The 13,358-nt window shown below is 41.6% G+C and overlaps 2 protein-coding genes across 5 annotated transcripts in view; one reads left to right on the top strand and one right to left on the bottom strand.

Moving 5' to 3' along the window:
- LOC136753381 (voltage-gated potassium channel subunit beta-1-like) overlaps positions 1 to 11,330 on the top strand; it is an 85,335-nt gene extending 74,005 nt beyond the window's left edge. Inside the window, exons 3-6 of one of the 4 annotated variants that reach the window (XR_010817421.1) lie at positions 7,759 to 8,345; positions 8,499 to 8,619; positions 8,889 to 8,977; positions 9,090 to 9,211. Coding sequence is in view for 3 of the 4 variants with exons in the window: in XM_066709438.1 (XP_066565535.1) it covers positions 9,090 to 9,172; positions 10,851 to 10,922 (155 nt within the window). In the remaining variant the exon portion in view is untranslated. Of the gene's footprint in view, positions 1 to 7,758; positions 8,346 to 8,498; positions 8,620 to 8,888; positions 8,978 to 9,089; positions 10,600 to 10,850 lie in introns of those variants that run through there. The other 3 variants (XM_066709438.1, XM_066709436.1, XM_066709437.1) reach the window with 3 other exon arrangements.
- A 607-nt stretch (positions 11,331 to 11,937) lies between these two features.
- On the bottom strand, positions 11,938 to 13,358 carry LOC136753379 (translocon-associated protein subunit gamma). The gene is made up of 4 exons (XM_066709433.1): positions 13,221 to 13,358; positions 12,914 to 13,012; positions 12,483 to 12,614; positions 11,938 to 12,192 (listed from the first exon to the last, which is right to left on the bottom strand). Exons 1-4 carry the CDS (start codon positions 13,322 to 13,324, stop codon positions 12,126 to 12,128), a joined length of 402 nt encoding a protein of 133 aa, XP_066565530.1. The 5' UTR covers positions 13,325 to 13,358; the 3' UTR covers positions 11,938 to 12,125.

The raw sequence follows: 13,358 nt of genomic DNA, 5'->3' as shown, positions 1-13,358 counted from the left end.
TGGCAGCTCCGTCCCCCATGGCACCCCATAAGCACGCATTGCAGTGCGTAAATGCAAATAAAAAAAGAAAGAGGTACCTGGAAAATTATATTGCAATTTTAAATCCTGGAATGTACGGAGGAGGTATTTATCTTTAAAACGTCAGCAAGCACATGAATTCCTCTATCTCTCCACTGAGGAAATTAAAAAGGGTGGCCATCAGAGTAATTGTGAAAAATGGGAGAATGAGAGTGCCATTTGGGTCCAAGTTTAGTGTGTTTCTCAGCTAATCTCCATACTGTGATTAGGTAAGAGATTATAGGGCCAAAGTGTAATTTACAATGCCTAAGGGGAACCTCTGAGTGAATCAGATCCTGGAGTCTATGTGGGAATACTATACCTTCCTCAGTTGGTCGCCACGATACAAGAGCGCTGGGATCCAACCAACTAGCAATTGGTCGCAAAACAAAAGACCAGAAATAATATCTGAAGTTGGGCAAAGATAAGCCTCCTACGGACTTTTCACGTTTCCCCTTCCAGACAAATCTAGAAATTAAAGTATGTAGTTTATGCCAGTATTTAACTGGATGGGAGAGCGAGCTTGCAAGGAGTTAGGAAGATGCGCCCATTTATTTAAATCAGTCTCTATTTGTTTAAGGATATTAGTGAAGTTATTCATAGTGATAGAGTGTAGGGAGGGAAAAAATGTCAACACACCGAGATATTTAAACTGCTTAACCATTGGTCTATTTAAAGGCAAAACAGATTCCTTCATCCGACCATTCAAGGGCATTAAAGCAGATTTTGACCATTTTATTTTATAGCCTGATAGTGAGCTAAAGTCATTACAAAATTGTCAGTAAGTGGGGGATTGACTGAGGGCCATTCTCAGCATACAGAGAGATATGATGCCGAGTGTTGTTAACACTAATGGGAGTAAAAGATGTAGACTGACGAACATCTTGCGCAAGTGGCTCAAGTGACAAAGCAAATAAGAGTGGAGAAAGTGGACACCCCTGTCGGGTACGTCTTGAGATAGCTAGCTGGGAGGAGCACCTATTACCAGTGAGAACCATTGCGGAAGAGTTAGCGTATAAAACTAACCATATTAATAAAGTCTGAACCCAGCCCCATATGTTCCAAGGCCGTCCAGAGGTATCCCCATTCCAGATGATCAAAAGCTTTTTCTGCATCCAGGGAGAGGACAGCACATGGGAAGTCAATATCTTTGACTGTGTGAATTACATGGAGAAGGCGACGGATATTAATGAAGCCTGTTTGGTCATGTCTAGTCTAGTCATATAAGTTTCAATACGACGCGATAGGACCTTGGCAAACCGTTTTACATCAGAGTTTATTAGAGACAGGGGGCGATAGCTTGCACAGTTAGTGGGATCATTGCCTTTTTTTAACAATAGGGATATAATAGCTGAGTTAGCATCACGGAGAAAAGAGCCCCTATCAATACAGTGAGGGGAAAAAAGTATTTGATCCCCTGCTGATTTTGTACGTGCCCACTGTCAAAGAAATGATCAGTCTATAATTTTAATGGTAGGTGTATTTTAACAGTGAGAGACAGAATAACAACCAAATAATCCTGAAAAACGCATTTCAAACAAGTTATAAATTGATTTGCATGTTAATGAGGGAAATAAGTATTTGACCCCGTCGACTTAGTATTTGGTGGCAAAACCCTTGTTGGCAATCACAGAGATCAGATGTTTCTTGTAGTTGGCCACCAGGTTTGCACACATCTCAGGAGGGATTTTGTCCCACTCCTCTTTGCAGATCCTCTCCAAGTCATTAAGGTTTCGAGGCTGACGTTTGGCAACTTGAACCTTCAGCTCCCTCCACAGATTTTCTATGGGATTAAGGTCTGGAGACTGGCTAGGCCACTCCAGGACTTTAATGTGCTTCTTCTTGAGCCACTCCTTTGTTGCCTTGGCTGTGTGTTTTGGGTCATTGTCATGCTGGAATACCCATCCACGACCCATTTTCAATGCCCTGGCTGAGGGAAGGAGGTTCTCACCCAAGATTTGACGGTACATGGCTCCGTCCATCGTCCCTTTGATGCGGTGCAGTTGTCCTGTCCCCTTAGCAGAAAAACACCCATAAAGCATAATGTTTCCACCTCCACGTTTGACGGTGGGGATGGTGTTCTTGGGGTCATTCCTCCTCCTCCAAACACGGCGAGTTGAGTTGATGCCAAAGAGCTCGATTTTGGTCTCATCTGACCACAACACTTTCCCCTAGTTCTCCTCTGAAGCATTCAGATGTTCATTGGCAAACTTCAGACGGGCCTGTACATGTGCTTTCTTGAGCAGGGGGACCTTGCGGGCGCTGCGGGATTTCAGTCCTTCATGGCGTAGTGTGTTACCAATTGTTTTCTTGGTGACTATGGTCCCAGCTGCCTTGGTCCTGTGTAGTTCTGGGCTGATTCCTCACCGTTCTCATGATCATTGAAACTCCACGAGGTGAGATCTTGCATGGAGCCCCAGACCGAGGTAGACTGACAGTTATTTTGTGTTTCTTCTGTTGTCACCTTCTCGCCAAGCTGCTTGGCGATGGTCTTGTAGCCCATTCCAGCCTTGTGTAGGTCAACAATTTTGTCCCTGACATCCTTGGACAGCTCTTTGGTCTTGGCCATGGTGGAGAGTTTGGAATCTGATTGATTGATTGCTTCTGTGGACAGGTGTCTTTTATACAGGTTTCGAGCTGAGATTAGGAGCACTCCCTTTAAGAGAGTGTTCCTAATCTCAGCTCGTTACCTGTTTAAAAGACACCTGGGAGCCTTAAATCTTGCTGATTGATAGGGGATCAAATACTTATTTCCCTCATTAACATTCAAATCAATTCATACATTTTTTGAAGTGTGTTTTTCTGGATTTTTGTTGTTGTTATTCTGTCTCTCACTGTTAAAATACACCTACCATTAAAATTAGCAGTTTGAATCATTTCCAATAACAGAGGTCCCAGTTTATTCCAGAAACTTAAAAAGAGTTCGGGGGGAATCCCATCATACCCAGGGGATTTATCTTTAGACATATTTTGTAATGCCTCTTTAAATTCAATAAGTGACAAGGGAACACCAAGTGCAGCGGGATCCTCCGCGGAAAGTCACAGGAGCTTGAGATCTTGTAGAAAACGCATACATTTCTCCCTGTCAAAGGGGACGTCGGAACTGTATAAAGTGGTATAAAAAGCCTGAGAGCCAAAAGATGACTGGGTTTGGCACCATTAAAATAATAGTTCTGCCTGGCCCTGTGGATCAGAAATTCTGCTCTCTGTCTAAGCAATACATTAAGTTCACGTCTAATAATGTCAAGATCCCGTGCAGTGGATTCAGAGAGAGTTTTGTTGCCTGTGCTCCAGCAATGCCAATCTTGTCTCAATCTCTTTAATTTTACTAAGTTTGGATTTATTCATATTAGATGCAAATAAAGTTGAAGTGTCCTTGATGAAGCCTTTGATTGCATCCCATAAAACACGAGGGTCCTCCACAGAGCCACGATTAAAACCAAGAAACTGATCTAGCTTAGTTTGAAATGAAGTACGGAAATTCTCGTTTTGCAATAATGTGGTATTGAAGCGCCATCTTGTAGCACGATTCGGGGTATCGGCTAATAACATTTTACTAATAACGCATGAGTGATCAGAGATCACATTTGGCAATATCCCAACGCTGTGCACCTCAGAAAATAAAGTTTTAGAAACTAAAATGTTGTCAATCCTAGAATATGATTTATGCCTTGCCGAAAAGAAGGTAAACTCCTTGGTAGTTGGGTTAATATAGGTCAACCAGTCCAAGATCTGAGACAAAACGCTGCAAATCCCCTGAGGAGAGAGACTGTGAACCAGCCCCCTGCAGGTTGGAGCGGTCAAAAGCAGAGTTCATAACAGTGTTCATATCATCACCTATAATTATGCTAAAGTCTGCCATATCTAGCAATAATTTGGCCACGGAATTAAAGAATTCAGGGTCAAATATTGTAGGGGCATAGATTGACACAAAAACTATTTTTTTGCCCGAGACAACAGTCTTCACATATGACACTCTGCCATCTTGTGTTCCATGAGATTCCAACACCATTACACGCAGGTTGCGTCTCACTATAATCACAGAGCCTTTAGACCTAGAGTCAGCACATGCTACCGCTACAACATAATAATATTTATTGGCAAATCTGTGTATGTCAGATTGTCTAAGATGGCTCTCCTGTATAAATGCAATATCTATGTGCTTTCTGCAAAGTAAGTCCAAACATCTAGTTCGTTTGTTTGGGGAATTCAGCCCACGGACATTCCAACTCAAAACTGTTATATCAGTCATCTTTAGACTCAAAAGTAAATATAACAATTAATGCCAAAGTTTCTTAAAAATAGTAGGAGCCATGACAGCATTGTTGAGCACTTAATAGGAAGCAGAAAGTATTGTTTAAGCATTGCAAGCACTTTACCTGGTTCCACCCCCACCAACCCGCCCTTCCCAGCATAAGACTTAAGAGACAACAAAAAATTGTAACACAATCCAACATCAGGTGCTGAACTGAGAAGGGTCCGATACGCCCCGCCAACTTTATTTAACATCTCTAACCCACCCTCTACCACATACATAATCCCCTCCCCTTCGCCAATCCGAAAACTATACCACAGGAGAGAGAGAATAAGGATAGTCCCTAAAAGAATAACAAAACAAAACAAGAAATAAAATAGAAAAATAAGCCAGCCCCCCCTACCCCCCATTCCACCTACTAGAAGATGGTGACATTCTCAAAGCTTACGAAGGTTTACACCTCACCACCGTGTCTACTCTGCTGTACCAAACTTTACAGCACTAGTTCCAGAACTAAACTATTTAAATGTAAGCAACCCTTTCACAAAGGTAGCTATAAAAAATGTACCACTTAAAAGAAAGAAGAAAAATAATAATAAAAACAAATAAGACAAATGAATATAATAATAGTTAAAAAGACAGACCGACAGACCGCATCAGCACAGCGCAGTGTAGTATATAATAGTAGAAGAAACATTTCCCCCTTCCTCTCCTCTCCTCCCATCCACAATCAAAGAGAGAGGGAGACAACGGAAGATAGTAAGGCGTTCCAACCGTGTATCCAGAAATAAAACAAATAATAAACGCTATTATAATATAGTGAAAGCAAACAAACCCGTTATTGCTTCTGCCCTCTCCTCCCTGTAAACTCACAAATGAACGCGCCAGTTTAACGATACGCACCAACGCAATGCATTCCGGGGAATGTAGTGCTGGAGTCTCCGGGAACAGCGCAGTCCGAAGGTTTTTGCATATCTGGGCGGACAAACACCGCAGTATGGTGCACATAGCCAGACCACACCAGCAATGTTTTAACTTATTAACGCTTAACAAAAACAGTTAACTGAAAGAAAATTTAAAAAATGAAGAAGACGAAAATCAAAGAAAAACAACAATAATAACTAAAAATAAAAATGCTGTTATATTGTCTGCTAATAATAAGCCAGTAATTACGGTATGTAACTGCAATTAGACTGTGCCATTCAGTTCAGGGAGTATCTCTTTTGAATAAAAGCTCCTTGCTGCCTCTGGAGTATCGAAGATGCTGTCCTTTCCCTTAAATGAGACGCGGAGACGGGCTGGTTGTATTAGGCCATATCTCACACTGGCACCGCAGAAAAGAGCCTTCAGCTCTGCGGTTTACCAAGTCAGCACTAAAATCAGGAAAAATAAAGACCCTATTCCCGCTGAAAGTGAGCTGACCCTTCTCTCTAGCCAGGCGCAGAAGCTGCTCTTTAGCCTGAAAATAGTGGACTCTGAGGATAAAAGGCCTCGGGCGCTGGCCCTCTCGTGGTTTTGCAGCAGAGGAGCAATGCACCCTATCCAGGACGGGGGGAGGCAAGTCGATCCGGACCAAACACTTCACGGAAGAAGTTCGCCATGAACTCTGTTGGTCTCCCCTCCTCCATCCCCTCCGGAATTCCCACGACGCGTAGATTATTTCTCCTGCTCCGGTTCTCCAGGTCATCTATTTTGGCATGGAGCTTGTTATTTTCCGCACCAAGCAGATTGCAGGCTGACTCAAGGCCAGTAAGGTGGCTGTCAAACGTGTTCATAGAGCCCTCCATCTCCCGGACTTTATCAGAACACTCGGACACCGCGGCTTTAATGGGAGAATTATCGATTGAATTTCGGAACGAAGCATAGCAATCTCGTCCCAAACAACTTCCCTGATGATCCTGTGGAAATCGTCAAGCATAATGGAGCTGCAGCCGGGCCCACCTCCGCTCACCGCTACTTCGGCAGTCGGCCCCTGACGGTTTTGGTGGCATTGCAAAGTGATTATGACCAATAGCAGCAAAAATAACAATTAAATAGCAGATTAAAAGTTACTGATTAAGACAAACAAAAAAACAACTATTTAAAGGAAGGATAGTGAAGGATTGCTAAAGAGTTTTATGAAGAATTCAGGAACTACTGCATAACATGTCTACTCCATAGCACGCCCCCTGGTGGTCTCCTAGAAATGTGCTTGTTTTCAATTCAGCCTAGATTTACTGAGCACTTTCAGACGAATGGTAATGAGGAGCCGTCTGCTAGAAATGATCCTTTTTCTAAGATCCCCATTTATCTCTGTACACAGAGAGTTTGGTGATGATAATGGATAGAATTTCATGCTCCATGAGGAGGCAAGCTGTGGTGCCTGTAGTGCATTTAACTTTTCCACACCCTAGCAATAATAATATTATTATTATTATTATTATTATTATTATTATTAATAATAATAATAATAGCAATACACATAAAGTTAGTTAAAAACAGCAACAATCATTGTGATTTATTTAAACACATATGAGGATATAAATAACAGGAAAAGTATTCAATTTGGTAAATGTAAAGAATCAAGAAAATAAAAACCATATCAGTATCTCGCAGTATCAAAAACAAAATAAAAACAACACAATTCACTGTGAAACAAATAAAAATGTACCCACAAGTTCAAATTGTCATGAAAAGTAAATAAATGGCCAAATGTCCCCATAGATTGTATCCCTTGTTTTTATCGTTGGTGCACTTTTTTCAAATTTGGTGGAGATTGCTGAGCACTTAATCGAATTATACTGCAGAGAAAAACTCTTCACCTCGGTTATACACAACACAGTTCAATGAGGACTTATTCACTCAGACAACAATATAATTGAAGTAATTAAAAGAGCACAGTCCTGCCAGCTAACAAACGTAACTAAAGATATAAGCACGCCCCAACCACAAACTCACGCCACCTCCTCACGTCACAGATTAATTTTTATAAAGCAGTGGTTATCGCCTATTCTCCACACTATTCACTCTTTGAATTACAATTCACTGTACAGGCCCAGGAGGGTGGGTTTACATCTCAGACAGCATGCATATGTACACAGCAGCAATACAACAGACAGTTGTCAACAAAAGCACATTTTACAGGGTGTTACATATGCTTTTGTTTTGGATTGGCGGCTGGGAAGAGGATCGCTGACCTGCACAAATACAAATTAATAACTGGAGCATCTTTCAAATGTTTATTTTATTGTAAATTGATGGCAGCTCGTCAAATCTATTTGTGCTAATTCTGGATGATTTAATTAAAATTAACGAAAAGCTTAGTACACACTAACAGAGATGAAAGCACAATCATTTCAATTACATCAATAATTCATAACACATACAATTTGGTAAAGGAGATTCATTCTAATTGGCTAGAATTTGTCACTATGTAATTGCACTATGTAAGTTTCCCTTCCTTACAGGAAGCCTATTCCGTGGCGAGGCAGTTTAATATGATCCCGCCAGTGTGTGAACAGGCCGAGTATCATCTGTTCCAGAGGGAGAAGGTGGAAGTGCAGCTTGCGGAGCTAAATAGGCAAGTCTGAGCCCGTCTTCTCCCCTTTCATGTGCTTAGAAGTAATGAGTTTTAGCTCGTTCATCATGTCTCTTTTAACATTTTCACATTTCTGGGAGATTACATTGATTTGTTTTATTTTACTTTGTTTTTAGAAACGTTTTAGAAAGTAAAAATAGATTTCTAATACAAATACAAGAAAATAAAACTTTTTTTAAGGCTATAAGGTCTTAGGAGATAGATGGCCTCAATGGGCATGCAAGTATTGTGGGAAATTTCCACATTTCTCATAGATATATACTCGTTCTGTATTATCCTCGAAGAACGCGTACTGTTCACGTCCACTGTACTGTACTTCCTGACGGGTGCTGACCAGGCTGTGTTCACTGTGTGGGTGCAGGTGTGGGGGCGATGACTTGGTCTCCCCTAGCCTGTGGCATAATCACTGGGAAGTACGAGAACGGAGTGCCAGAGACCTCCAGGGCATCCATTAAGGTGCAGTATTTCTGCGAAACTTCCCCACTCAAACTTCAATTATTTCACAAGAGGACTGGCAGATTCAAATGTGCAAAAAAAAGCATTTTGAGGCTGTTGTGCATGTGTGGTCACCTTTTAAATCCAATGTTCTAATTCGCCCGTTTCTTCTAGTCCTAGCAGTGGTTGAAAGATAAAATACTGAGCGACGATGGGAGACGGCAACAAGCTAAGCTAAAGGAGCTTTCCCACATAGCAGAGAAGCTAGGCTGCACCTTACCTCAGCTGGCAGTGGGTAAGAGAATCCTGCCGATGGGACAGAGTACACAGAGATCCACACAGCCGTCTGGGATCAGACTACTCACTTCATAACTACAGATGGTGCTGTTTTTGTGAAATTCATCCTATTACATGGTCACAGATGGTGTTAATGACGTTTTACGTTTTTCGCTTCATTTCTTACGTTCTGAATATTAATTGACTGTATTTATTGGAAGAAAAAGATACAATTCAAGTCCAAAAAACAAAGTATGTGAAAGGTAATCCAAGCGTTGTCCTTCACAGCTTGGTGTCTGCGTAACGAAGGTGTGAGCTCCGTTCTTCTCGGCACATCTAATCCTGAGCATCTTACAGAAAAGCTGGGGGCTATACAGGCAAGCGCAACCTCTAAGCAAAGTGGATCCGAGCGTCCGTTTTACACTTGAAATGTTGAGGATGTTGCATAGCTTTTCTTATTGTCGGCCACCTTTTCTTTTTGTCTTCCAGGTACTTCCAAAGATGACATCTCACATAGTCACGGATATCGATCACATACTGGGGAACAAGCCCTACACCAAGAAGGATTACAGGTCATAAACGCTGGTTGTTTACTGGTCGACAACTGCAGATATCTAGACTAACTTTTCAATCAGCCCTCTCACTTCCAGGAATAAGTGGTGCGTGCAGCTCCCCTGCTATCTGCTGCTCAGTTTGGTGCAAACAAACAAAACGCAAACTGAGCTCGTGTAAGTGCATGTTGTTGCTGAGATAAATGTGTGCCTAAATTCTTTTTAAAAAGCACATCTAAAAAAGCAAAACAAGGATACTGCTGTATTTCTGTGATTACCTTGAACTGCTCTGCTTCCTTCATGCTCATGTGTTTAAGTAATACTTGCTTGATCTACAGGAAAGAACAGAATTATTAGATCTAACAAGAATCGAGACAAACCTTCAGGAAGAAAGAAAGAAAGAAAGAAAGAAAGAAAGAAAGGTTACAAAGATTTGGAGTTTAAGGTCAGCTGAATGGGAATTATATCATAGACCCTCTCCTTTTATTTAGAAGTCTACAAATTACACTAAGTTTAGAGCCATGCATCTGGATTTATATAGAGCCTTCTTACTGTGCATAGAGGTGATGAAGGAAGAACAAATGAACTTGGCTCCGTTTGCATTGACTTAAGGAACTGCCTCTACCTTTGCCTGCAAACTGCAGTACCGATTGCTAATGTAATGATGAGAATGTATTACCAACTACATTATAAAGATGTCGAAGACCATGGTTTATTATATTGCTTGTTTTGGGTGTTTTAGATTCAAGCATGTTACAGGACATAGCGTATAGCAAATAAAATTAGGTTCTTTTTGGGGCGGGGGTATGGTAGGTCTGGGGAAAAATAAAAATGAAACCTAGTGAAGTTAAGATATACAGTAAAAATGTATATAGTTTGTCCTATACAGCAGCACACAAACCATACATTACTGACTTTTTTTGTGCTTCATCATACGCTGGTCATGATGACTGCAGGAGCTTGACCTTCGCTAAGCAACAGTACAAGATAAAGAGCACAAACAGAATCCCGTCCCAAAAATGTGACTCCATTTCCAAGTCTGTCCAAGTTCATCGTTCTTAATTCCACCGATACATTTGTATTTTTTAGACATTTTTGGTTTAGAGAGTTTCAAAAACACAGGAGCCATCAGCCATATATATTTTGGTACTTTTACACCCACTGTATAGAGTGCCTTGAATACGCCTTTCCCCTGGTGTTGATGTTCTCCGATACCAGTGTGACGTTGTGTGGCAGTGTCGCCCAAACCAGCTTGCTTCAACAGAAATGTAAATTTACTCTGAATAAAATGAATCCTCTATGTTTTCTACAATTTGTAAAATTGTATGATGGGAAGAAAATAAATGTTAACTTTTTTAACTTCCCCCTATAACCACAACATGCTTTTTGTCGCCATTATAAAACTATTGTATATATTTTAGCTTGATTAAATAAATGCATAATGCTTATTAATGGTTTTTGTTATCTATTCCCCACTTTAGAGCCCTGCATTTCAGCCCGAGCCCGACGGGCCTTGACTTATTTACACCTCTCGGGCCGGGCTTCGGGCCTGTTATAGGCTCCTCCTCCTTTTTATATTTTAGACATTAATTAATTAAAAGAAACTATGAGAAGTTGATGATGGTAAAACAAACATAGAAAGATGTTATATAATCTATCGCACTGACACGCATGACACAGTCTGTTCACGCACACACAGGCACACAGGTTTCCCACGGACAACACGAGAGCATGCTACTGCGCCTGCGCAGACCGGCTCGCACGGTGTTAGTGTCCCCGGCAGCGACGGCAGCAGCAGCAGCAGCGTGTCTTCAGTGCAGCTGGAAGAGTTAGAGAAGAAAGCAGGACTGGACAGAAACCTCCACTGTGGATGCTGTGCTTTTCTCCACGATGCTCTGTAAGAGACTGTTCTTCTGGCTGTAGCCATGTTAAGACTAGGAGACTTTATTGTCATTAGTCTAACTGTTGGAAACTATTGGGAATAAGAATGGCCATGTTCTGTGGTGACACCTTGATTTTTGAGGTAAGGTAAGATAACCTGCGTGTTTTATTGTATTTGTTTAGATCGTACAGCCCGTTCGTTCGTTTTTCCGCACTCCATTGCGAGCAGCAGAGCAGCCTGGTCAGCTTGTCAAAAATGCCTTTTTACTGTGGTGGTGATAATAAACATTTAAACTGACATTGTGTGATATGCTTGAAGTGTTTTATATCTATCGATTTTATTGTAGGCAAGTCAAGTGTTGATTTGAGAGGCTAAATTGATCAAACGTGATCAACTCGCTGTCGGCCGCTGGCCGCTTGGTCGTCACTTTTGAAAAACAAAAACTTTAACAAACAAAAAATTCTCCAAACATTTTTCTAAATTAACTTAATAAAGAAATGAAAAGAAATATAACTACTTTGCCATTAAAAACAAAACTGAACTATTTTAATGGCTGCAACAGTAGTATAGGCTCTGTAATGGGAAAAAAAAAAACAAAAAAAAACCACGGGCTCCAGTCGGACTCGGGCCAATAATTGTGATAAGCTGTCAGACAAGGGCCGGGCTGGGGCCTGAGCGTCTCGGGCCGGGGCCGGGCTGGGGCCTAGATTTGACGCCCGTGCAGGGCTTTACCCCACTTCTGTATAATTGACTGCTGGAAAACAAGCACTAGTCCTTAACGGCAGGAGCCTCCTTTAAAAAGTGTTCAATCATAACCAGCTTTGTACATGTCACGAAAAATAAAAACATGCAGCCGCGTTGGCTCTGAATATTGTTACGCATGCAAAATAAAATTCAAATCAGATACCTGACTTGGCAAACTTTATTTGTAAAAAGTAGAGACCATTTTCCAGCCTCCATTTTTGTCATGTGTGAAGTCAGTATTTTACACTTTGCTCAAAGACCCCTGCACCAATATACTCCTGTAAAAAAGCAGATCCCTCCCACCCCCCGATTGGTCATCATTCTCCTGCAGCAATATTCAGAGGCAGCTTATTTGGATCCAGTGGACAGCAGGGCAATGAGGCCAGAGGAAGCACTGATTGACAAGATGTAATTTCTGCAAAGATTACGTCAAGGAAGAAACACTTGAAGAACAAGACTGCATAAGACAGAATATTCTGTTCTATAGGTTTGTTACTCACAACCATAACCAAGCTGCTAAGAAACACCTTGTAATAGGGCTGTCCCTACCGCTTTATCTTGCAACTAAAATTCTTCAGTGCGTTGGCCAAATGACTTTCAATGGTCAGCATTTGTCAGCAGCGCACAAAATTGCAAGCAGTGCGTTTAGGTATGCAAGCAGAGACAACACCGATATCCACTGTGGGAACAGGAAAGAAAGGATACACTGTTGGGTTGAAGTTCTTCAGCAGGAAGAAGGAGGCGATGATGACGAGGACCAGGAATAAGGTGTTGTTGTAGAAGATGGAGAAGGTGGTGGCTTCATAATCTGCAACTTCGTTCTTTTTCCAGAGGATTCTGTTTGAAGGGGTTCTGGTTAGAGGAGCTCTACGCATTTATACAGCAGGAGACTAAAATGATTCTCAATTACATGTAACCACCCAGAGGAGGAGGAGGAGGAGGAGCAGGAGGGAGGGTGAAACAAACTGCTTTATTCCAGCTAAACTTCACCAATATACAGCTAAGCACTTTAGATTACTTTTCATGATCACTACCCATCTGTCATTAAGGTTAAAGCAACATGTTTGAATCCTTATGCAACCCATGTGACCCCTGTGGGCAAAAAGCAGGTCACTGACTGGCCTGGCCATACACACCGTTCATCCTTCTCCTTGCGAGACATTTTCCTGCTGTCTGCCTCAGAGAGTTTGCGCGTCACTTCCTTAGAAACTGCATCTTCACGTTTCTGGGCTACTCTGAGGACAAGAGATCGACAGGCGATTTATAGACGTGTAATTATAAATCTGTAGTCGTTATTCATTACTGTGACCAACAACAACAACAACCGTAGCTATCAGACTACCTTATCTTCCCCGACAAATAACTACATCTGCATGCAACTGCTAGACTGCAAAAGAAAGCACTGAGGACAGGTTATTAGAGACGGGGACAGAGAGAACCTACTTGTGTTTCAGGACAAATTTGACATTTTTGTAGGCAAAGGCAACAAGGTATGTGCTGACGAGAGTCATGACACAGTAGAGAACTGCAGACTGAACCAGGTCCATATGCCATATCCTCCAGTAGAGCCCTGGGGGGAAA

The sequence above is a fragment of the Amia ocellicauda genome, chromosome 7 (assembly GCF_036373705.1).
Source record: "Amia ocellicauda isolate fAmiCal2 chromosome 7, fAmiCal2.hap1, whole genome shotgun sequence".
NCBI lineage: Eukaryota > Metazoa > Chordata > Actinopteri > Amiiformes > Amiidae > Amia > Amia ocellicauda.
The sequence above is the reverse complement of the archived record's forward strand: the minus strand, read 5'-3'. Positions and strand labels throughout refer to the sequence as shown.